Source organism: Poecilia reticulata, chromosome 8 (assembly GCF_904066995.2).
Source record: "Poecilia reticulata chromosome 8, P_reticulata-male-v2, whole genome shotgun sequence".
NCBI lineage: Eukaryota > Metazoa > Chordata > Actinopteri > Cyprinodontiformes > Poeciliidae > Poecilia > Poecilia reticulata.
In genome coordinates, this window is record NC_088837.1 from 22775620 (window position 1) to 22801477 (window position 25858).

At 36.3% G+C, this 25858-nt stretch overlaps 2 protein-coding genes across 4 annotated transcripts; one reads left to right on the forward strand and one right to left on the reverse strand.

Annotated features, from left to right (window-relative positions):
- Positions 1-13825, reverse strand: strada (STE20 related adaptor alpha). Of its 3 annotated transcripts, XM_008416303.3 has the most exons (13): positions 13705-13825; positions 12724-12793; positions 12368-12425; positions 9598-9626; positions 6573-6675; positions 5721-5842; positions 4613-4721; positions 4402-4525; positions 3249-3420; positions 3069-3173; positions 2146-2399; positions 2020-2062; positions 1-1272 (listed from the first exon to the last, which is right to left on the reverse strand). In XM_008416303.3, exons 2-13 carry the CDS (start codon positions 12733-12735, stop codon positions 1117-1119), a joined length of 1287 nt encoding a protein of 428 aa, XP_008414525.1. In that variant the 5' UTR covers positions 12736-12793; positions 13705-13825; the 3' UTR covers positions 1-1116. The 3 variants fall into 3 exon arrangements, with proteins under 3 accessions (XP_008414525.1, XP_081466378.1, XP_017161734.1); XM_081610252.1 differs by lacking the exons at positions 9598-9626; positions 12368-12425; XM_017306245.2 differs by lacking the exons at positions 9598-9626; positions 13705-13825.
- Positions 13751-25375, forward strand: ddx42 (DEAD (Asp-Glu-Ala-Asp) box helicase 42). Its single transcript, XM_017306244.2, has 18 exons — positions 13751-13883; positions 14605-14823; positions 14948-15104; positions 15664-15719; positions 16004-16040; positions 16282-16434; positions 16528-16632; positions 19348-19467; positions 19550-19726; positions 19801-19929; positions 20017-20116; positions 20192-20239; positions 20624-20721; positions 20855-21131; positions 21268-21494; positions 22319-22429; positions 23102-23206; positions 24194-25375. Exons 2-18 carry the CDS (start codon positions 14612-14614, stop codon positions 24905-24907), a joined length of 2826 nt encoding a protein of 941 aa, XP_017161733.2. The 5' UTR covers positions 13751-13883; positions 14605-14611; the 3' UTR covers positions 24908-25375.
- The last annotated feature ends 483 nt before the right edge of the window (positions 25376-25858 follow it).

The following is a 25858-nucleotide window of genomic DNA, read 5'->3' on the forward strand; positions in this document are numbered from 1 at the left end:
TTTATTGTTCAGGTTTTAATTTTTGCCCTTACGTTCAAATATACATGCAAACAAAACAAGCATTTAAAAAAAAAAAAAAAACTTTCCCCATCAGTAACAGCCCAATCACTCAGTTTCAAATTGTGCAACAAAAAAACAGCTCGAAGCAAGTGAAAAAACCCATTTACATCCAGTTTGTTCAGTTAGTTAATCAAGAACATTTCCATCTGCTTTAAGGCAGTAACAGTCATCTGTGGGAAATGATAAAGTTACCATTTAAATGCAAAATAAGTGTTCCTGAAAAAATATCAAGCAGCTTCTGATCGACTCAGAAATGGCATTTTGTGTTTTAGTGAACCGTAATCAGGCCTTCAGTGCCGTGTGAGTTTGTGCACATCTAGAAAACAGAACATGAGCAAGACATCAAGATGCAGAGTATTGGGACCATTAGAAGAAAATAAATGGTCATGGTGGAGTAAATTTCCACCTAAAAACTAAAAGGTGAGATTAATATATTTACAAGAAAAAAAACCTGTTCTGATAAGATGTAAATTTGCAAGAAGGCATACATTTTATCTTCTTTTGACATTGTAAAGCCAAAAATTTGTAAAGAAGAAAACAAAAATAATTTCTCTGAGATCATAAAGTGGGACATTTGCAATAAAAATACTTAAGCAGTAAAATTTGGACCAGAGATGCTCTTGATTCAGAAGAAAAACTCAGGTACAACTCATTCTTAGAAGACTTCTTATATTTTTTTATCTGATTTTATCTGAGATATCACCTGGTAAGATTCAGATTTTTTTCCTACACATTTGACTTCATAATGTCACAATATTCAAGTTTTAACATAAATTATTGGCTGTCAGAGTGGAAAATGAAAATTTTTTTCCTAAATATTTACAACTTTCCACGTTTTTTTCTTGTAAATTGGTGAGTAATTAGGCAGATATTTACTCCTCCATGCCCACTTTTTCACAACAGCCCTGATACTGTTAGCTTTAAATTTGTCTGTGAATAAAAACTTCCTTTTAAATTACAGTGGAAACAATTTAAAAGGAGATCAATGACATAACAAATCCCATCCTCAGTGAAGAGTTTCTCCATCCAGTCCACTGCTTGTTGAGTACTTGGCTGTCAGAAGTCCCAGTCGTCCACCTCCAGGTGGCTCAGGCCAGACTCCAGACTCGCCAGTCCAGAAACGGAGTCCTGCGGCCCGGAGCTCTCGAAGCAAGTGATGGGCGACACCGGCTGCAGCAGCTCAGGCAGCGCCTCCGTCGGCCGACGTTTGATCTGAAAAGACAAACATGATGCCAGATAAAGGGGAAAGGAGAAGCTTTTTTTATTGTCATAAAAGAAATTAAGTCTCAAGTGCAGCTGGAAAGATGTTTTTCCAATACAAAAAGTAGGGTTGAAATGACTAATCGTGATTGATTACTGAAATAATCGTCAAATAATGTAGTAATTGATTAATCGTTAACTGGAGTTATCAGTTTTAAAAGGAAAAGTTAATTTGCTGAAAGAACATAGAGCAGAAATTAAGCCAAAACTGTACAAAACATTCATTTTGCATTTAATATAAAAAAAAAGGAAATATGTTGAACCCAGATCTCCCCAAGTAGCTTCGTTTGATTCACCAGGTTCAAATTCTATAAAATTCCTATTAAGCTCCTTATTATCCTTTAAATTAATCCAAAAAACACGACCAACAGGTTAGCCCTGACTGTATTCTTATCATTTGCTACACATAGTCAAGTTATTGCATTTTAGGTAAAATGTTCATTTTCTTACTTTAAAAAGAGGAATTGAATTATTTGTTTATTTGCTTTTAAAAAATGTTCTAAACTTGTGTAAAAATTGCTTAGGTGGTTAAATGAAAAATCTGCAGTATGTGCCAATTTATTTAACAGAAATTGTCCAGAATAATCAATTACTATAATAATCGTTAGTTGCAGCCCTTGTAAGAAAGTAAGAAAAAACTTATTTAAAAGAAAACATGCCTGATTTCATACATTTTAAGCTAAACTAAAAACCACACACCTGTTTGAAGAAAGGATGTCCAGTAAGAGTGGCAGCAGATGGTCTGCAACAAAAAGTAAAACTTTAGAAAAACGCCTTTCGTGTTTTTAGTAACATCATACGCAGCATGAATCAGATTTCACCAACCTGTTTTCCGGGTCTCGCTGCAGACACAGCTCTACAAAGTTATGAAACTGGGGGGAAAATGTGCGGTTGTACGGATGTCCTCCGGAGGATGAAGACGGCTCTCCGTTTGAGTGCCGGGGCCCTCCGGCTCTCGGGCCCTCGCAGATCCCCGAGTCGGCAGCGGAGCGGGACGGCTTGAGCGACAGCTCCTCCGGGGGAATCGTGGTGGTATCCAGCAAGCAAGGCACGGTTCCGTTCAGCTTCTCCAGAAGCATCTGCAAGAAAATAAGAAATGTAGGTCATTTTGTTAAAACCCAAAGTCAGTCCTTTCTGAAAGTATTTACACCCTTCGAATTTTTTACAACAACCACAAACCTCAATGGTAAATGGACTGAACTTTTTCCAGTCATTTTGACCTCTCAAAACGCTTTACACTGCGGGTCACGCCCCCAACTCAACTTTTATACTCTTAAGTGAAAATGGCTGTAAACGGATGTGCAGTTTTACAGCTGTACATCTTTGAAAAGCAGAAGTGGAGCCTCCCACACAACCTACAGGAATACAGAAAATGGTTTCTGGATGGTAAGTCAACAACCAAACACTTCTTTTCCAGCAGCCACTGTACAGTGACGGTGAAACCAGCTGACCAAATGTGCTGGAATTCTGCTTGGGTTGCTAGGTAACGGGGATGGGCTTGTTTGAGGTTGCTAGGTAATGGCACACTATTGGAAGTATAAAAATGTAAATTTTGTCCCATTTAATAGATAAATTCAGAACTACAGCCGAGTAACTGGGATTCTTTTCATGTTTCTTTACTTGAATTCAAGCATTTTTTATGTGTTTCTGAGGATTTGCTGCACCTCTAAGGCCCTTGAGTGGCTTTCTTTTGATTAACAGGATGTGACGCGTCAAAATGGCTGAAGTAGCTTTGAGTTTCTGCTCACCTGTGTAGCTGGCATGTCTTTGAACGGCACGTGTCCATTGGCTAATTCACAGGCCGTGATGCCAAGGCTATAGATGTCTGATCGAAAGTCGTATCCCTGCAGATTCTGGGGAAAACAATTAAAATATGTTTACTGATAGGACAGACACACAGGGTTACGGTACGGTTTGATGCTCCGTACCTGCTGTAGCACTTCAGGGCTCAGCCAAGGCAGCACCTTCACACTGTACTGAGGGAAGTCATGAACCATTTTGGCCCTTTGGCCGTTACGGATGAGGCTGAAAATACTCCGCAGACCAGACATGCAGACCTGTCCGTCTGCAGATATCAAAACATGGCTGGCCTTCACACTTCTATGGGCAAAACGATAAAAAAAACCCGCCATCAGTCAAATCCAAATGCATGGTTTAACTAATACCATCTTCTTCATCAGACTGTCTTGGGAAAACAGTGTCTTCAGTCAGAGGCTTCTTCTGATTCACTGTAATACAGACTGCTACAGGAGGTCTTAATCAGCCATCACTATCTACCAAAACTCTATGAAGAATCTGAAACAAAATGATAATTTACCTTTGGGATCCATGAAGTAATTTTGAATTTGAACTGAATTTAATTTCACTACTACAATCTGAATTATATTATGTGGTCAGATATCAAATAAAACTTTCCACATATGTAACTTGTCCAAAACGTTATAAAAACAAACAGGTAGGCCTGTCTTGATAATACATTTAGCTGGATGATAAATTATCACAATAATTATTGCAATAAAATGATCACATTGTTTTTGGACTAATTTACTGGGTCTGGCATAACAATGCAAGTGTGCCATCTCCAAGACCAATAAAACAATCCACACTGGAACTGGAAGATATTTAAATATTCAAAATAAAACACAACTAAAAATGATCAATAAAACAGAGAAATTTTTTTACCAAAATCATAAATAAAATGATTATAAAGTCTCTGTATACAAAATTGTCCTTTAAATAAAACAATCAGAGGGAAATTATTGAGCTCATTTTAATTCATCATGCAATAATTAACATATTATCACAACAGACTAACAAGACAAGCAGAGAGAAATATTGAGAATAAAATACAATCAAAACTAGCTAAGAATATTAATAACATAAAGAAAATAAAGTAAAAACAGTTTTTAGAACAGTTATGTAGGTTCACACAAAAAGTTCTTAAAGTGTTTAAAATAATATGTAAATAAATAAGGTTAACAATAACAACAATAACAAAATATAGTACAAGATGATAACAGAAAATGCAGTGCGGTTTCCAGAGATAGGCTCATCTTTTTCACATATATCAGTTAATCTTACCTGTGTACATATCCCATGTGATGGATGTATTCAAGAGCTTTTAGCATGCCGAGCAGAATGTACGCAATGGTGAGTTCACTCATCCCATCCGAAAAGTGAGTGCAGATGAGATCTCTAGCTGAACCTGCAACATAAAATAATAATAAAGATAAGAAAATCTCCTGTGTTAGATTTAACAGGGGAAGACGTTTCGAGTGTTTCTGTTTGGTACCATAAGCCATGAACGGTGTGATGACCCAAAGCTCGTTTTCTGCTATAAAGACGCTTCTGTACGGCAGAATGCTGGGGTGATGAAACAACTTTGACACATGTAGCTCACCCTTGTGTAAAGAGCAAAGAAAAGTCTTAGAAATGAGCAGGGAAAATTATATTAGACAGAAAAAAAAAAAAACTTCCCTGCAAAAATACCAAATCGTACCAAGTATTTTTTGTCTGGTTTCTAGTGCAAATATCTTATTATACTTGAGATAAAACAAAGCTAACATACAGAAAAGATAAAGGAGTTTGTTTTAAGTGTATCATTTCTTAATATTTATCAAAAAAGTTCTAGTTCCACTGGAAGATTATTTCACCTATAACATGGGAGAATTGTCTTGCTATATAAGTGAAATAATCTGCCAATGGAACTAGAACTGGGTTGCTAGGTAACGGCTTGGCCTTTGCTGGGGTTGCTAGGTAACGGCACCAGTGGAACTAGAACTTTTTCACCAATATTATCGAATTATTGCATTAAAACAAGCTCTAATGTCTTGTTTAAAATGCACTTAAAATAAGATATTTGTTCTAGAAACTGGACAAAAATGCTCAGTAAGATTTTTTAAGGGCTGACAAAACTGTAGAGCGCTGTGAAAGTCTAAATGCCACCTTTTGGGGTTTTTTCCCCCTCACACTTAAATGTTTTCAAATCATCCAACACATTTTTAAATCAGACAACTTGTAACATATGTAACATAGGTAGTTTTTAAATTGATAAACTGAAGTAATAACTGGAAAAAGTAGTCCAAACCAACATGATTCTGTGTGAAAATATAAATTAACCATTTCACTAGCTACCAAAATCCTGTAAAATTAAGATGTTATTTAAATTTAACTCGTCTAACAATATAAAGTAAGCTAAATAATTATGTTTTGGACAATTTTTTCAAATTAAACATAAAAATGTAATTAAAAAATATTTCTTTTGTGTTAAACTTTGATGATCTGCAACGTTTAAGTGAAGAAATCTGTAAGGAGGCATGCATTTTTTTATACCACAGTAGCTGAGATAATAATTCCCAATAAATCACAGCGTTAGAAATCATTCTTAAACAGAAGGAGACCTGCAGGTAGGTGACCATATCGTTGGTGCACGACTCCAAGTCGATTCGACGAATGGCCACATGCTCTCCAGTGGGTTTGTAACGAGCCAGATTCACAGTCATCAGGTCGTCCAAGCCTTTTCCTAACAACCAAAAATATGCTTCACTTTAAAAATAGGATACAAACTTATCTGAGTTCAACGTTTACCTACACAGCTCCATGTACAGGTATTAAAAACACAGAAAAAATCTACAGAACGGATAAAAACATTAACTTATACTCGTGAGGCACAAAGTAATTTGAAAATGTTTAAAACAAATGTTTTATCTGGTTATATCACAACTTTACTCTGGTAATCTTCTGACTTTATTCTTGTTGTGTTATAACTTTGTTCTTGTAATTAAAAACAAAAACAAAATCCTAGTTTGACCCTAATATTCTGTCGTACAGTTGACCTGAATTCAAAGTCCAAATAAACAGAAACTATGAAACATATTTGTCAAACAAAATGGCCGCCCTCAGTGTGCTGACATCAATTATTGCTATGGAAACAGAAGGAATTAATATATGGGGGGGGAATCAAAATTTCTCAAATAAATGTACAATAATGTTAATAATGACAAATAATTTTTTTTTGCCCAATATTATATATAAAACAGTTTGTTATTACAAATTAAACAAAACAAAAGCAGCAACAAGCTAGAATAGAATTAGAAAAGCAAACAAATGCATGACTCAATAGAAAATACTGCATGAATCAACAAAAAGTGATTTGGTTGTTTTTGTAGAGAAACTACCCATCAAAAATTTGTTGAAACTGTCCATGCTAAAACATAAAAAGTGCATAAATGTCAGCTTTTTTTGTTTTTTACCGATAACGGTGAGCAGCTCGTATGAGCCGCTGTCTGGCAGGAAGGAGCCCATCGTGTCTCGGCGTGGCAGCGAGCTCAAACTCTCCTCACTGTCCTCATGGGGCTGGAGCAGAAAAAACAAATCAACACGAAACTCTGATTTCAGCCTCATTCGTCTCAGATAAAACCCTTAAACCATCACAAAACAACAGAAAAGACCAATCTGTGGCACTACAGTGTTAGGCAGACAGACAGCACTAGTGGGTTTAAAACATTAGTAACAACATCCATCATATCCAGTGAGTACAAGCCTGACTTAAAGGTCAAATAATTAAAAATATAATAACAGTTCCACTTTAAGGTCTAGAGTGTTTCACTGTCAAAGCTTGGAAATAAACTCAGAAGCAGGATCTCCTTTTAACGAGATTTAAATGTCATTAAAACCAAAATATATTCTCTTTTAGATAAAAAAAAGGTTGTAAAAGTAAAACATATTCTGGGATATTTAGAAGAAAGAGGGTAAGAAGAAAGAGTCACGGCTAGTTACGTTAAGGATTTTTAACAAGCATATTTTTACTTCTTCATAAACGAGAAACCTTCTCGCTATAATGAGATGTAAAACTAATCTCAATTAAATGAGAACATTTCTCATTTTAGCAAATTCTAACCCTCATTTGAGTGAGATGAATTATCATTCTAACAAGAAATTTTATAATTTTAAAGAGAAATTTTTGTCTCGTTAAAACAATGAATCTCATTATAACGAGGTTTTCTCGTTTTCAACAAGAACTTCTCATTAAACTGAGAAAGCCTTCTCAGTTTGAATCAACCTAAACTTACCCATATTTTTATAAGTTTTCAATCTCGTTATAACTAAAATATTTTTTTGTTTCAACAAGAAACTCTCGTTAAATTGATAATTTTTTATTTTAAACGTTTTGCATCTCCTGTTAACGAGAAACGATCATTTTAATGAGAAACCTTCTCGTTATAACCTTCTCGTTATTTTAGAAAGCTAAAATGAGAAAACTCATTTTAGCTTTCTAATTAAAATGAGAATGGTTTTAATTCTTTAATGACAAACTTCATCGCATTGAACACGTTCTCGTTAGAACGAGGAGCAAAACTCATTAAAATGAAAAACTTTTGTTTTAAACAAGCCTTTCATCTCTTTTTAGTAACAAAACTCTCACTTTTTAACGTTGAACTTTCTCGTTAAAACAAAATGCGGCACCTGAATTTGTTTCCAAACTGTGGCAGTGAAATGCTTCCATAAGGATCTGTGGCCACAGTAAGTTAACGTATTTGTGAACCACCGCTAACAGAACAGCAGCATGTAAACATTTCCACATTCTTGGCAGTGAGGACTCCTGATTTCCATCAAGTTATCGCTTTTGAAAAATGATGGAAATTAACCGACTGCAGCAGTGAGCTGGTGAGGCGGATGAAGGCTAATGTATGACTTCATTTTAAAATAAAAATGCACATTTAGCCTCTGTAAATATCTACACAGATAAAACCAGAGACTGTTTCCATAAACAGAAAGTTAAATGGTAAAGCTTTACGCACCCAGGAAGCACAAATTAAAACCGTCTAAGCAGGAAAATCGAGCATGCTCTGGCAGCCATGGTTTAAAGAAACCTTTGTAAATATTTCATGTTCGGTTGAAACGATTAATCGGAGTAATCATGATTAATCGATTATTGAAATAAACTAATTTAGTAACTGATTAGTCAGTAATTAGAGTATGCAGACTCAAAAAAGGCCACTTCCTGACAAAACAACATGCTCAAAAATGCAACTAAGCCTAAGATGGACAAAAAAAATATTAAAGCTGAAACAAATAATCAGATTAATCATGATTAATTGATTATTAAAAGAATTGTCAACTAATTTAGTAATTGATTAATTGTTAACTGAAGAATTCAGACTCAAAATAAACTGCTGAAAGAACATCATACTCAAAACAGTAATTATGTCAAAAATGCACAAAAGAATTTAAGGGATGAAATGATTAATCATGATTAATCAGTTTTTGAAATAATTGTCATCTGATTTGGTAATAGATTAATCATTAACTAGAGAATACAAACTTAAAAAGGCCAACTGCCAGAAGAAAAATAAAGCCAGAACTTTATTTAAGCCAAAATTTCACAAAACATTAACATTTTGCATTTAAGGTAAAAGAAAAAAACAATCTATAAATCAGTTCTACTAAAAACTCCTCAAGTGTCCGTTTTAGCTTCACCTAGTTCAAATTCTGTAAAAAAATCTTTTAAACACTTTTTTCTATCCATTTATTAATCTGTTTTTCACATGTTGATGTTAGATGTGGTTTTTTTAGCTGCATCTTGTGCTGCAAATAATCAAGCGTTCGATGAAGGAATGCTATTATCACATTTTCTTATTTTAAATAGCAACTGAATTATTTGTTTATTTGCATATTTTAATGAATTTCTAATATTGTATTTAAAAACTGAAATATCTGCAGAATGTGGTAGTTTTTCCATCTGATTAATTGATTAATCGATTGAATAATCTATTACTAAAATAATCTTTGGTTGCAGCTTTAGTTTTCTGATCAAATGGAGAACCGAACAGTGATCAGACCCAAAGTGGACGGCAAAGAACTTCAACATCTGAACTCCATACAGACAGAGAAAACTTCACAGCACAGGTTCTTTACACAATGAGCTTGGACTTTCAGTCTGTAACACGTTAAAACACAAATTACTCAGGATTTTTCTATTTTAAAAGGCTTCACATGAAAAGTATTAAATCTGTGAGGAAAAACAATAAACTCTGCAACAAAAGCTCTCGTTTGTGAGGTGTAAAAAAAAACCATCTATAAAACAGGCATGTGCAGCATGAACTGGACACACGTGCATACAAACATGTCCAAAGCCTGGAGAGATCATGAATCCCTCGAAATGTAAATCTCTGTGCGCACATACGTACTGTATCAGTGCATGCACGCACATACACAAAGGCAGCATGGAGAATGAGGATGATGATGATGATGCAGTGACAGGAGTACCGCACTTACTTTCCTGTGTGAGAATCCCTGAGCTTGCTCTGGGGTAGAGAAACCATGTCAATGACACAAATACGTGAAACACAAAGAAAACAAGAGAAGGATCTCTGTTCACAGGAGGGTTTTGGTTTTTCAGCTGCCAAGCACAGCCGCTGCATGATGGAGATCTGACTGAAGGAGTTTCCTGCTTCACAAAATAAAAAAATCCACCCTAATTACAGATATTACAGTTTCAGTCAGAATTTTACATAAACTCATCATGAGCATAAATGTCATAGTAATTTGGGGATTTTATCCGTTTTTTTCCCCCCAGGACAGGATGATTTTACAACAACAGCAAAGAGTTGGGTGAACAAGATTTAATTTTTGGTGGATGTTCAAAAATAATCCCAACAGAGTCAAAATTAAACATATATTATGGCCGAACGATGAGGCTTAAAACTAAAATCAGATTTTTTCATAAAAGATGTTTTTAGCTTTCTTTTCTAAAAATGACAGAAAATATTTCAAAAAGTGGCTTTTATTTCAGTTATTATTTCTGTGAGTTGCATAATGGACCATTAGTTGTTTTCTTTAATTACAACAACATAGTCATAATATTTACAATAATTTTACCAGAAAAAACATTTTAAAAATACTCAGAAAAACTTGTTTTAATTAGTTCTTTCAAAATAAACAGTTATTTGCACAATTTCTAAGTCCTGCTGCTGATAACAATTTGATGCTGATGTGTTAAAAGTTAAATATTTCTATTAAGTATAATTTGTAAAATTTATACCAAAGTATAACTTCACAAGATGCTCAACATTCCTCATTTTACGTCTTTATTATTCTCAGAAATCTTTACTCTCGTAATTAGAAATAAAAAAATAAAAAAAATCAGTGTGTAAGGCTGACTGGAATTCAAGTCCAAAAATAAACAGAAGCTGTAAAACAAGATGGCCGCTTTGGAAATCCAAGGAGTAAAATAATGGAAAAAAATTATAGTTTTCTTATAAAAAATTAATACTTCAAAAACAGGAAACTTCAATTAAACGATGAATTTAATTTATTACCCATCTGTGTTTTTCTGGCCGATTATTTGATATTAACACAATCTCTTCTTTTAAGCTCAGTGCGTAATTTTTAAAAGGTTGGGCTTTTCTAGAGACGACCTGTTTTGAGACGTCAGACCTGCAGACAGCCGTCTGGCGTTTAACTTCCAACGTTAGTGCCTTTGCTGCATGTCTGCGTTTCTCCCCCACTTATCTCTTCACTTCTTTCCTGTCTGCACTGCTGTGAATTCAGGCCACAAGAGCCACAAAAATACTCAGAAAGTAAAAGTGCTGGTTTCACATCTTTTTTTAAACTCAACATCATTGAAAGTTTGTTTGAAAGTCTGATCTGCCGCAGGAAACGCAGCACTGAAAAATAACTTGACCGATTACACATAGAGTCGAGACATGTGGTTCAGGTGCAGCTTCCTGAGCAACATACAGCAAATCAATAACAAAATGTATGGATTTCAAAATGTATGGATTTCAAAATTCACTTTTACACGCTGCAAAATCATTTCATCCTGGGAGAAAAACAGCTCAAATGTATCAATAGAAGAATTAGGAAAACAATAATGTTGGTGAATGTTACACTAATTCAATATTTCCATTCCAACAACAAAGTTTATTTAAAAAACAGTTTTTTTCTGGCTTACATTTGCTATTTTAGCAGTGAAGTAACTTGTAGTTTCTACTTTTTAAATCTGCTTTTCGAACAACTTCTCAATTATCCAACATCTGAGCAAAATTAATGCTGCATACAATCAAACTGCGACGACGATTCATTTGAAATGCACTGTGTAGAGATAATCAGTAACAGCAGAAAATGACTGATATTCATGCTCATATCGATTAAATCTAAAATTCTGACAGGAACTTTATGTAAGGCAATGGGAATCGTGTGCAGCCAAAACAAATGACCAATTTGTACAAACATGCACAAATGCTGAAAGACGCAATCAAATGAAAATGAGGTAAAGTTGCAGTGAAATAAATCCAATCCAGCAATTTTGCATAACAAATATAGTTTTTTAAAAACTGAAAAAATATTCATATTTGCACAACGTTTGATCTACGTCGACCCTTTAAAAATTTACTGTCAATTTCCATCAAAACCACTAATGTCAGTGCCGTCAAGCAGAGCTTATATGTTTAAGGTACATGAAAACATTTTGAAAAAATAATGCAACTGTTTAGAGTATTTATACTTTTTAAAAATACAAAGATATTGGTTCTGATTTAGTGCTATTATTGAATAAAAATGTCTCTTCTTCCACTTTCATTGCGGTTTTCCTGTCCTGTCAGCTTTGTTTGAAAAGAAAATCAAATTCTTCTGAAAATTATTATTTTGTATATTTTATAGACTTGAATAGTGTCAATAAATAAATAAAAAAAAAACACAAAATGTTTTATTTTCTTCTATGATGACAGTTTCACTTAAACAAGTGAATACTGGCAGTTTCTATTTCTGAAACTTTTCTCGTTCTTAGATCAAATAAAAATGATTTAGATTTTTCAAACCAGTAAACCAATAAAAGCGTCCGCAGCACACATGAGAAGGTAATCAAAGGAATTTTTTTTGCATCATTTTCCTATAAAATGTTGACAAAAACTGAAAGAAATAAAAAAAGCTCAGACAAAACGATGAATAACAAATTCAGAATGATGTCTGGAAAGCAAAGCAAAGCAGGAACTGAGAGGAAACAACCTAAAGTAGTTTCTTAAAAAGTGTTTCTCTTGAACCTCACCTCCAAATAACTCCAGATCCCGCAGGCTCTCCACACTCAGTTTCTCAGTTACCCAGCGCTGACAGATAGAAAAGGTTAATTTCAAGCATGAAAAAAAAAGCAAAATGAAAGCAAGAAAAACGTCCACAGAAAGACAAAGAGAGAGTAATTAAGGCTGTTGACGGCAGTGGTTAATAATAAACAGCAAGCGTGCAAGAAAAATACAAATTTCCTGTAAAAACTCTACAAAAACTAAAGCAAAAAATACTCTAACAGACTTTATTTCACTTCAATTAGTTCAAAATGTCTATATGAGGTTTAATATTAACCTAGAAAAACAGGGTTGAAGACATGAATCAATCAATGGAAACACTTACAAGAAACGACATTGATCCTCCTGAGGTTGTTCTTACATGGGATGCTGAAATTAACTTCCTTTGTGAATATCTGTGAAAATAAAGGAACTGTAATGAAAATAATGTTTCCTCCATCCTGTCATTGCAGCTTACCACAAGAACTGATATTCTTTAAAATTTAACTGAAAAATTGAATGCATCCTAATGCATCCCACATTTTAGCCTTTTGATTTGTGTTCTTTGTCCAAAAGCTGACATAATTAATAATATTTTAACTACATGTCATTTATTACTTATAATGTTGTGAGAATCTCAAACAGGTAAGAAAAAAATATTCAGTAATCGTCTTTATGACAGAACGAGAGCACCAAAAAATAGCATGTAAACAAAGTTAAAAAATGTTTAACGTTATGGTTCAAGTACCAGACTGAACTGAATTTAAACACAAAATGCAACACAAAATAATCATCCTCTTAAAATGTTCTCGTACTTAGCTGTAAAAATTTTTTTATTGAAATAAAAATGAGTGCAAAGTCTTTTAAGGAAGACTTAAAGCATCAAGGACTATTGATTAGGTCCATTTTAAAAGACAAAAAGCAACCAGATAGGAAAATTGATTAAAAAATTTTTTTTGCACGTTGCAAAACCATCCAAATTCTCAATTTGCCCCGTCTGTTTTATTAAACCCTTCCAGCAAAACAAATTTAACTGGCAATACTGCTGAAATAACTATAAAATATAAGGGAAAATACGTACTCAGTGATAGCAAGCTAAGTGCAAATGCCACACTTAATGAAGAAAAACAGCTATTCTTTCAGAGAACAGCTTTGCTAATGTTGCTATTTAATGGTGAAGGGCGCATCAGCTAACAACAGTTAGCAAAAGCAGTTGTTTTAACTTACTGTAACCAATTTAAACGGCGTTATTTGACGCATAGCTACCTACCGCCGGCCAGTGAAGAGCAACACGACATCACTGTGGAAATAAAATATTTCTTAGTACCTTTATTTATCGGTCCATCCGCTCCTGCAGAATGTTTCCAGCAATCCCCCTCTCTACGCTTCTGGTCGACGTTACGCACCAACTACGACGAGACGCCGCTATTACGTATGACGTAACTAACGAAGACGCCCACTGCGTTCTAAAAGAAGCACAGAAACATTTACTAGCTTCCGAAATAGGTAAACAAATGCACAAATATCTGTTCTTAAAATTAGCACCGCTTTTATTGATGATTTATACGTTATAGCGCAACTAACTATCGAGGTTTTTCACCGTTTCGTTAAATGTAGAGCTTTTCTTCGCACACATTAGCCTTAGCCCTAATGCGGCCTTGAGCTAATGCTAGCATGTTGTGTTGTAAAACGAAAATCAAATCGTTGTTGCAAAGCGTCAATCTTTAAAGATGAAAATATTCGATAGTGTACAATTGTTCTTTTAGATGTACACATATTTACTCATTTGCATTTCGATTTGATTATTTTTTGTCTTCTTGCGAATGAAGCTCAATCATTGAATGATTCCTAAACTAATGGGGGGGTTATTTATTTTGATTATATATATATATATATATATATAAATTTAAGTTTACCAGCGATCAACAAGAGTATTTAACTGCAGCAGTTACATTCAGTAACTGTACTGCTAAACAGTACATAATATATGTATTTTTAAATAATCTTTTGAGACAAACAGCATTAATTCCTGATGCTAACTGTGGAAAAGTAGTTTAAGAAGTAATAATTACAGTTTGGGTATTACAATGAGAATATTTCATAATCACAATTTTTATTTCAGTTTTTAACGGACTAAAATCTTTAAGGTTCCCTGCAGTGATGATCAAATATGAATCTAACGGAGGGATTAAAGCAGTTCAAACATTTGTTTGTTTGTTTTTCACAGCGCAGCCATGAACTGGAACAAAGGCGGTCCAGGAGTGAAGCGTGGGTTTGGTTTTGGAGGTTTTTCCCTTGCAGGGAAGAAAGAGGAGCCTAATGTTCCCCCAAAATCTCACACAACAGTTGGCGCTTCTGGATCAAGTGGTGGTTATGGGAAAAGCCCACAGCTTCCGTCTTTCTACAAAATAGGGTCTAAAAGAGCTAATTTTGATGAAGAAAACGCGTAAGTGACAGCTGCCCTCATTGAATTTACTGTTTTACAACAATATTAGTCAAACTGCTAAGATCTGAATGGAATGTAAACATAATTGTGCAAATTAAAATCGTCTGTTTTTCCTTTGTTATAGGTATTTTGAAGACGATGAAGAAGAGTCCAGCAGCAACGCCGATCTGCCCTACATTCCTGCTGAGAACTCGCCCACGCGGCAGCAGATGAAGTCGGGCGGCGGCGGCGGCTCAGACAGCGAAGACGACCCGTTGGACGCCTTCATGGCAGAGGTCGAGGTGGGGAAAGTCATATAAAGTTATTGTTGAACTCTGAAGCATAAAAATCCACCACTCACAAAGACTGGAAGGGTGAAACTGAAGATTAGGCCTGTCAATAAGTTAAAATGAGCTCAATAATCTCCATTATGATCATTAATATTTTTTGAGGAGCAATTTTGTTTACAGTGACATTAAATGCATTTTAGTTGTAGTTTTGCTTGTAAATGGTTTTAATTTACGTTTTATTTACCGTTTTTGGTTGTTGTGTTTTATTCTGGGTATTTAAATATCTTCCAGTTCCAGTGTTTTTTTCAAAATAAAATATTTTTGGTCTTAAATATGGTGAACTTGCATTATTGTAGCATTATCAACATATTACTTGAAAATGGTCTCGAAACAACAATACTGTTGATCATTGCAATCATTCTTGATATAGTTGATCATCCAAAGCTCCACTGAAGATCTGGTGTTGTTTCATTTTGTTTCTCAGTAGTTCCCACAATGAACCTGAAGCTATCTTTAAACATTTACACAAATTAAAATGTTGTATTTTACTATTTTATCTCCTTTTTCTCAGAACCAAGCAGCTAAAGACATGAGGAAACTAGAAGAAAAGGAGAAAAAATCATCCAAGTAAGTATTTTCATTTAATCTATCCATTAAAGACAGAAATTCCTGAGAAAAAAACCGATAAAAGCTTAAACTTTACAGTAATTATTTTAGGTTTTTGTCTGATTTTTCCTATTTTCTCAAGTTTGGGTGATACTTTTGTGTCTTTAAGTTGCTCCATTAACTGTGGGTAAAAAAGTCACAAAACCAAAGTGATGCGTTTGGCAGAGTCATTGTGGGATGTGGGCTCCTTTTGGTGTATGAACGAGTTGCAGGGAAGTTTTTTTTTCTCCGCTTGTTTTTTTCAGGGGTATTCGTGATGACATTGAGGAAGAAGATGAACAGGTGAGTGAGCTTTCCAAAGTTTTTCAATCCAGAGACGTACTTCCTGTAACCTCTCTGATCTTTTATTCTGCATCACATTTCTCCGACTCCGCAGGTTGCAATTAGGATCATTGTTGTGGCCTGATTTTTGTGAATTTTCTTTTTTATTTAAATCCGACAAGTCATGTAATTTTATGTTTTTAGTTGCTCAACTATGAAGTGCTATGTTTGTTTTTAAAATAAAGTTCTGTATTCTCTACAGGAAGCGTATTTCCGCTACATGGCAGAGAATCCCACAGCGGGGCTGACCCAGGAGGAAGAGGAGGAAAACATCGACTATGACAGTGATGGAAACCCAATTCCTTCTACAACGAAGAAAATAATCCTGCCGCTGCCACCTATTGACCACTCAGAGGTACTCTCATTAGTAGAAATCACTTTAACTGTGTGATTTATTTAAAGAAAGATCAAGATAATAGTTTTTTCTTGTGAATCCTCTGTCTCGTAGATCGACTACCCCCCATTTGAGAAAAACTTTTACAATGAACACGAGGAGCTGAGCATTCTCAACGGCAGCCAAGTGCTGGAGTTGAGGCAGAAACTCAACTTGAGAGTAAGCCAGTTATTTATGTTTTTATTTCACATTCAAATGGCTATTTTATTCCAAATACTTCTACAAAGTTGCTTTAAATTAGCTGTTTTCAAGGTTTGGAAAGTGCTTGATGTCTGTATAAAGTCCTTAATTAGTGAATGATTTTCAAACTGCACGGTTTTGTAATAAAGTGCAACCTAATGTTATGTTGAAAGCCTAAATTTGGAAAACGTTATTTACAGTTAAAACCAGATATTTATGGAGGACCAAACCTGACATAATTAAAAATAAAAGCGCATATACAGTGGGGAAAATAAGTATTTAGTCAGTCACCAATTGTGCAAGTTCTCCCACTTAAAAAGATGAGAGAGGCCTGTAATTGACATCATAGGTAGACCTCAACTATGAGAGACAAAATGTGAAAAAAAATTTGAGAAAATCATTTTGTCTGAATTTTAAAGAATTTATTTGCAAATAATGGTGGAAAATAAGTATTTGGTCACCTACAAACAAGCAAGATTTCTGGCTGTCACAGACCTGTAACTTCTTATTTAAGAGGCTCCTCTTTCCCCCACTCATTACCTGTATTAATGGCACCAGTTTGAAGTCGTTAACAGTATAAAAGACACCTGCCCACAACCTCAAACAGTCACACTCCAAACTCCACTATGGTGAAGACGAAAGAGCTGTCGGAGGACACCAGAAACCGAATTGTAGACCTGCACCAGGCTGGGAAGACTGAATCTGCAATAGGCAAGCAGCTTGGTGTGAAGAAATCTACTGTGGGAGCAATAATCAGAAAATGGAAGACCTACAAGACCACTACTAATCTCCCTCGATCTGGGGCTCCACGCAAGATCTCAGCCCATGGGGTCAGAATGATCACAAGAACGGTGAGGAAAAATCCCAGAACCACAAGGGGGAATCTAGCGAATGACCTGCAGAAAGCTGGGACCAATGTTACAAAGGCTACCATCAGCAACACACTACGACGCCAGGGACTCAGATCTTGCAGTGCCAGACGTGTCCCCCTGCTTAAGCCAGTCCATATCCAGGCACGTCTGAAGTTTGCTAGAGAGCATTTGGATGTTCCAGAAGAGTATTGGGAGAATGTCATATGGTCAGATGAAACCAAAGTAGAACTATTTGGTAAAAACACAACTTGTCGTGTTTGGAGGAAAGTGAATGCGGAGTTGCATCCAAAGAACACCATGCCTACTGTGAAGCATGGGGGTGGAAACATCATGCTTTGGGGCTGTTTCTCTTCAAAGGGACCAGGACGACTGATCCGTGTACATGAAAGAATGAATGGGGCCATGTATTGTGAGATTTTGGGTGCAAACCTCCTTCCATCAGCAAGGGCAATGAAGATGAAACGTGGCTGGGTCTTTCAGCAGGACAATGATCCCAAGCACACTGCCAGGGCAACAAAGGAGTGGCTTCGTAAGAAACATTTCAAAGTCCTGGAGTGGCCTAGCCAGTCTCCCGATCTCAACCCCATCGAAAACCTTTGGAGGGAGTTGAAAGTCCGTGTTGCCCGCCGACAGCCCCAAAACATCACTGCTCTAGAGGAGATCTGCATGGAGGAATGGGCCAACATACCAGCAACAGTGTGTGCCAACCTTGTGAAGACTTACAGAAAACGTTTGATCTCTGTCATTGCCAACAAAGGATATACAACAAAGTATTGAGATAAACTTTTGTTATTGACCAAATACTTATTTTCCACCATTATTTGCAAATAAATTCTTTAAAATTCAGACAAAATGATTTTCTCAAAATTTTTTTTCACATTTTGTCTCTCATAGTTGAGGTCTACCTATGATGTCAATTACAGGCCTCTCTCATCTTTTTAAGTGGGAGAACTTGCACAATTGGTGACTGACTAAATACTTATTTTCCCCACTGTGTGTATATATATATATAATATATATATATATATATAAAAAATTTTTTTTTTTTTCTTGACAAAAATTAATGTTTAAGAAAAAGGAAAGACAAAATATATGTTTCTGGTTTTATTTCTAATTATGTCAGTTTTGATCCTCAATTCTTACACCGTATAAAAGACGGACATGTTTCCTTTTTTTTCTCACGGTCTAAAGTTAAATCAAACTCAACTTTTCTTGTTATTTTAGATCAGTTATAATTACAAAAACTATTTCTGTTTGCTAAAAGCCACAAAACTTGGCAAGAATTTTTTTAGAGACTTTTTAAGCATTAATTTGAGGAAGTTTGTTTACCTTAACATGATTTGGTTGAATTGTTTCAAATATAATATTTATTTTGTTTTATTTTTTTCTCTTTTCTTTGCTTCTCTTCTTATTTCTAATCTTTCTTTTTATTTCCTTTTCTCTCTTTTCACTTCTTTTGTATAATTTTTTTCTCTTTTCTATTCTTTTCTGTTTTTTCCTTTTCTTTTTTATCCTTTCTTTTTTCCTTTTTTTTCTCTTATTTAATTTATCCTTTCTTCTGTTTTTTCCATTCTCTTTCCTTTTGTTTTTCCTTTCTTTTCTTTCTTCCTTTTTCTTTTTTTATTTGTTTCTATTCTCTTTATTTTTTCTCTTTTTACCTTTTTACCTTTCTTTTCTTTACCTCTTTTTTCACTTTTTCTTTTCTATTCTTCTTTCCTTCTTGCTCTTCTCTTTTTTTCTCCTTTTCTTTCCTTTTTCTTATTTTTTCTCTGTTCTCTTTTCCTTTTACTCATTCTTTTCTTTTATTTTCTCTTCTTCTCAGGTTTCTGGTGCTGCTCCTCCTAAACTTTGCACCAGCTTTGCTCACTTTGGCTTCGATGAGCAGCTAATGCATCAGATTCGAAAGTCTGAGTACACTCAGCCCACGCCGATCCAGTGTCAGGTTCAGTAAAAATGTACTTCCATTTTTCAGGCTGCAGAGTTTAAGCCAGAATTTGGTCCAACAACATTATTTGTTCTTCCAGGGAGTCCCCATTGCTCTCTCTGGACGCGACATGATCGGCATTGCAAAAACAGGAAGTGGTAAAACGGCGGCGTTCATCTGGCCGATGCTGGTTCACATCATGGACCAGAAGGAGCTGGAGCCCGGAGAGGGACCCATCGCGGTCATCGTGTGTCCCACCAGGGAGCTCTGTCAGCAGGTAAACAACTGTAGTGTTGTAAATGTGATGTAAATAAGCTGAAGACGTTTATTTATTATACTTGCGTTGTGCAGATCCATGCAGAGTGTAAGCGTTTTGGGAAAGCGTACTCGCTGCGTTCTGTGGCTGTTTACGGAGGCGGCAGCATGTGGGAGCAGGCCAAGGCTCTGCAGGAGGGAGCAGAGATCGTCGTTTGCACGCCGGTGAGAAACTTCACCTGCTTTCTCTTGCTGCTGCTGACGTCGGAATGCATGAACGAGAACTTGAGCGAATTAAATGTGTTTACGCAGGGTCGCCTGATCGACCATGTTAAAAAAAAGGCCACATCCTTACAGAGAGTGACGTATCTGGTGTTTGATGAAGCTGATCGCATGTTTGATATGGGATTTGGTAAGCTGACATTATTATATTTTACATTGTTACATTTTTAAGTATGTAAATAAATAATTCTCCCTTCTTATTTAGAGTATCAGGTGAGATCAGTTGCAAGCCATGTTCGCCCAGACAGGCAGAGTAAGTCATGTTTGAGATTTGTAACTTTAATAAATAAGTTCTGGGATAATAAATTGTCCCATAAGTTATTGCAATAAACAATAATATTGTTGTTTTGGGACCATTTTCAAGTAATAAAATGGTGATGGCACAATAATAATGCAGGAACATTCTGAAAACTCAATAATCTTTAAATATAATTAATATTTACATTTTAAATAGCCATTTGTGCTCAGTTATGTCTTAATTATTGCTTTGACTCTGTTCTTTCATGTTAAAACCCTGGTTTAGAGTTGCTGTACTCCAGTTAACTATTTATCGGTGACTAAATTAGTTGACAATTATTTCAATAATCGATTTATCATGATTATTCAGCCCTAATTGCTACTATAATTTCTTTTGCAGCTCTTCTCTTCAGCGCCACTTTTCGTAAAAAGATCGAGAGGTTGGCGAGGGACATTTTAGTTGATCCTATTCGGGTTGTGCAAGGCGACATCGGAGAGGTAATTTAAGATGTTTTTCAGATTAAAACATTTACAAAATACATTTTAGGACAAGATTATGTGTCAAACATTTACCTGTGGGAGGATTCATCTGCAGATTTTGTTTCTTCCTTTCAATGGTTTCGGTTAAAAGGCCAACGAAGACGTGACTCAGGTGGTGGAGCTGCTGCTCAGCGGGTCAGACAAATGGAACTGGCTGACCCGAAGGCTGGTCGAGTTCACTTCCACCGGTTCTGTGCTCATTTTCGTCACCAAGAAGGCCAACTCTGAGGAGCTGGCTACTAACCTGACTCAGGAGGGCTACAGCCTCGGCCTCCTGCACGGAGACATGGACCAGAGCGAGAGGAACAAAGTCATCAGCGACTTCAAGAAGAAAAATTTACCCGTTCTGGTGGCCACTGACGTAGCCGGTGTTTACTTCCACTTCATCTTCAAATATTTTGATAAATATATTTGTTTACATGTTGTGAGCTGAGTAACTCTATTTAGATTCATTTTAAAATGTAAAAGATTGTAATGTTTGCCACCTCCCTGTCCTTCCCCCAGCCCGCGGTCTGGACATCCCGTCAATTCGCACCGTGGTGAACTACGATGTGGCGCGCGACATCGACACACACACTCACAGAATCGGCCGAACGGGTCGCGCCGGGGAGAAAGGTGTCGCTTACACCCTCCTGACCAGCAAAGACACTTCGTTTGCAGGCGACCTGGTGCGAAACCTGGAGGGAGCCAATCAGGCCGTTCCCAAAGAGCTCATGGATTTAGCCATGCAGGTGGGATTAACACGGAAACCACATCACATTTTAACTAGGGGGGCACGTTTGCTGTTTCATGGACGATTGTGCTAAATATAGCAACATTTCTAAAGCATTTTTGGTCAATTTTCTAGCACTTATACCTTAGTATACTTGAAATAATAAAAAACTAATTTACAAGTAACTTTTTAGCAACCTATGGAAACTTGTTTTAAGTAAAAATAAATTGTAAATATTGATAAAAAAGTTCTAGTTCCTCTGGCAGATTATTTCACTTATAGGAAGAGATTTTTCCCATGCTATAAATGAAATAATCGGCCAGAGAAACTGGCACTTTTTATCAATATTTAGGATTTTTTTCCAAAATTGCTTTTATTTATTTTTTTATTATTTATGACAAAAACATTTCAGAATCCATATTTGAATGTAATGTGATATACATTATAAACAAAAAGCCAACTTTAAAACGGTCTCTATAGATTTGAGCAGTTTAAAATCTGATCTTTTATCTCCATTTTTCTCACATACGAATTAAATGCCTCCAAACTGTTTTGAATTTGCCCAACTTACCCCTCCAAAATATAAATAATCATTTATAGTGAAAGAGTCGTTGTCATTCCAGTGTAATAATGTATTTATATTATTTAGCATTCAGTAGATCTATAACCAGGAGAATCCGTTTAAGGAATTATTTACTTAAAATAATCTCCTATTTCTTGCTAAAAAGTTACTTGTAAGTTAGTTTTGCCTTAACTCAAGTGAACTGAGATATTTGCCCTACATAAATACTTGGTAAGATTTTGTGTTTTTGTGTAATTTGTACTTTAATTGATCTCCCCCAGAATCCCTGGTTCAGGAAATCGCGGTTTAAGGGAGGAAAAGGAAAGAAGCTGAACATCGGTGGAGGCGGCCTTGGTTACAAAGAGAGACCGGGTCTGGGGGCCGAGAGCTCTGTAAGTTATTCAAATAATAGCACAAAAATACAACACCTCTGAATTAGGGCTGGGCAACATGACTTAAAATAAAATCTTTTTTTTTCACACCAGATTTTAATCATTTTTTAAAATTAATTACAAATGACAGAAAATATTTCCAAAAAGTCACTTTTTTTTCCAACCATCCCTTCTGTGAGTTGTATTTCAAATTATTAGGGCCAGGGTATGAACATTTTTGTTTAATTGTAAGAATATAGTCATAATATTAGTTTTAATGGGACAAAAGCTTGAATTTTTTTTGAGTTCTTTCTCCAAATATTACGACTTCATTCTGGTAATATTAAGACTTTTAAATGACTATGATTGTGTTCTTTTTAAAACATGACTTAATTTTTATTGAAAAACAAAATCTTAGCCTGGATCTTACATTTTATTGTAAAGTTAACCTGCGATTAAAGTCCAATTAATAATAGAAGCTATAAAAGAGAGAGAAAAAAAAACGCTTATCAAGCAAGATGACATCACTCGTAACTATGGAAACCCAAGGAGCGCATTGGTGAAAAAATAAATCCAGATTTTACAAGGAATTAAATCTTCAAACACCAAAGATTTGATACATTTGTTTTATCGCCCAGCCCTACTGTGAATTGTGATTTGAAGAAATAAATTTAACGTTTAAAATATTTGCAGGAACGAAGCAGCAGCTTGTCTTCCGCTAGTAGCTTTGAAGGCTACAGCAAACCGACAACTGGGGCGATGGGGGACCGCATGTCTGCTCTGAAACAAGCTTTCCAGGTGCTGTTTGTAATCATGTTTTCTCTTAATTAGTTTTGTTTTTTCACAATGAAAACTATTTATATTTATAAATGATGTGTAAAAATTGTGCGTGTTGCTGTAGCATACACTGAAAAATGTAGATTATTCAACCTTACATTTGAATGTTGATATTTGTTAAAGGAAGAAACCCACTTTAAAAAATAATTTAATAAAATTACATGTGTGACACTTACCATCTTCACCATTAGATGTAAAAAAGTACTTTAGGTGTTTGGTTTCTTTTTTACATTTTTGGATTGAATTAATTCTTTGCTGGAAAGTAAGTTCAACTAATTAAATATAATCATTTATTTTTGGCATTAAGTTAATGTTTTTGTTGTCTGGAAAGTGAGCCATTTAAAAAATCTTCCAAATGTAAAGTCACAAGTCAGCAGGTCCTGCCCATTACCTAGTAACCCCAGACTGTTACCTAGCAACCCCAGTGAAGCTAAGCCCCGTTACCTAGCAACCCAAGCTGAGCTCGGGCCCAGTTGATCTGCTGGTTTTACCGCTGTATGCACTGTACAATGTCTGCTGAAAAAGACATGTGTTTTGTTATTGACATGCCATCCACAAACCACCTGCCACATTTTTTGGTTGTGCAGGAGGCTCTACTTCTGCTTTTCAAAGATGTACAGTTGTACACAACTGTTTGCAGCCATTTTTACCTGAGAGTGTAAAGTTGAGTTTATTTGGATGTAAAGTAATGAGACCCTAAAACAGCTCATTCTGAAAGGAGATCCAAAATATTAAATCTCATTACCCAATAATTATATTGTGTTAAAAAAAAATCAGTGAGCGTGTTTTGTAAAGCCCATGGACTTATTCCAACCTGTTCAAGGAAGTATAATGGATCACCTTAAATCTTCTGTTGAAAATTACTAATAGTGGAAACAATTTTCTCAGCAGCCATTTTAATTAATTCATACAGCCAATCATTTATTTCAGTGTCTGGTTTTGTTTTAGGCTCAGTATAAGAGCCACTTTGTGGCGGCAACCAGCGGCCCTCCGAAGCTCAGCACCAAGTCCAGCAGCTCCTCCGGTTGGACCAGCGCCGGCAGCCTGAGCTCGGTGCCAACAGAGGCCGCCAACGGCTCTGAGCGACCCAACATGGCCGCCTTTTCAATGCCTGGTTTTACCAGCGCCGGCTCCCTGAGCTCCGTGCCCGCCTGTCCAACCGGCTCACAGCACAGCAGCCCTCCACCCGCACCCCCGACACACAGAGAGACCCCGCGGGAGCGACACGGGGAGTCCCAGGGTCGCCCCGGCGACGGCCATCACCGCCACAGCGACAGGAGCGAGCGGCATAGCGGCGAGGATCGCTACGGTGACCGGGACCGACACGGAGACCGAGATCGCGACCGCCATGGTGACAGGGATCGCCACAGCAGCCGCCACAGCGACACCCGAAATGGCGACGGAAGCAGAAGAGAGAGAGATGACCGGAGAGGGGACAGGGATGGCGGAGACAGGGGAAGCGGGGAGGGGAGAGATAGGGCAAGTGTGGAGGGGAGGGACAGGGGGAGCGTGGACGGGAGGGACAGGGGGAGCGTGGAGGGGAGGGACAGGGGGAGCGTGGAGGGGAGGGATAGGGGGAGCGGGGACGGGAGGGACAGGGGAGACGATAGCTTCGCTGTTCCCGACCCGCCGAAACGCAGGAAGAGCAGATGGGATAACTAAAGTTAGCACATCTTAGCTCCACATATTCAGCTCCATAACAAGAGTTGGTCCGTCTAGGCCGGTAGCAGATCAGAGCTTGAAAGAAGTAGCCTTTTTGGTTTAAGCGGTCAGAAAAGTTGGTTTGGACTCAAGGTTTGTTCAGCACAGACAATTCATAAACACCAACTGTACACATACCATCCAAGCTGATGTTACTGTTAGTCAAGTCGAGCATAAAAGCTGTGAATTCTAATGTCAGTAAAAAATAAAGAAATGCAGTTCAAGATGCATTCTCACACATCTTTATGCTTGCAAAGCTCATGCTTTGTGTATTTTCATTTTGTGTACTACAAAACTTCAGTTCACAGGTAAATGAACATGTCAAAGCAACTATGTGTGGCTCTTTGTGTATTGTATTCATGTTTTAGTGGAGTGCCTTTCCATGGCATACGTGTATATCGCAAATAAAAAAAACATGTTTGATTTAAAGCTTTGGTGTCCAGTTGCTTTGAGTAGTTTCTTCCTTAATATGGCCAACTGCTCTTCATCTCACGGCATGACTGTGCATCAATCAGTCATGTCTTAAATTAATTTTAAAATGCAAGTTGACTTTTAATATGTAAAATTTTGCTCGACTATTTAATGTCTCTTTTTTTTTCTTCTCCCTGGATTTTTCTATCAGGCATAATTGAGTCGCACTCTGAAGACGCATTAGGTAACCGCTAGCTTACTGCTAACATACCCTTGCTAGCTAGCTTTTACGTGTATTTATTTGAAAAAATTTAACTATTTGTTGTTAGCTATGTTATCTATATTAATCTTTTTTATTTTGGTTTATACAATACCAACATTTCTACGTAACTTTATATTTTGATCTGTCTGATAATGTAATTTGTATAACAATTTATGGTTTGATCAGTTTCGTGCTTGAGAAACCTTTTTACCAAATACTTTTGTATTCTTACTTGAGTA

Bases quoted from the DNA above. Each gene is read 5' to 3' on its own strand.
- strada (XM_008416303.3), bottom strand. The intron at 5,843-6,572 runs GTAAAAAACAAA...TTTGGTTGTTAG, and splicing joins CGAGCTGCTCACCGTTATCG to GAAAAGGCTTGGACGACCTG. The intron at 1,273-2,019 runs GTGTGTGGTTTT...TTGTCTTTTCAG, and splicing joins GACATCCTTTCTTCAAACAG to ATCAAACGTCGGCCGACGGA.
- ddx42 (XM_017306244.2), top strand. From the start codon at position 14,612: ATGAACTGGAACAAAGGCGGTCCAGGAGTGAAGCGTGGGTTTGGTTTT. The intron at 16,633-19,347 runs GTAAGCCAGTTA...TCTTCTTCTCAG, and splicing joins GGCAGAAACTCAACTTGAGA to GTTTCTGGTGCTGCTCCTCC. The intron at 20,722-20,854 runs GTAATTTAAGAT...TTCGGTTAAAAG, and splicing joins TGCAAGGCGACATCGGAGAG to GCCAACGAAGACGTGACTCA.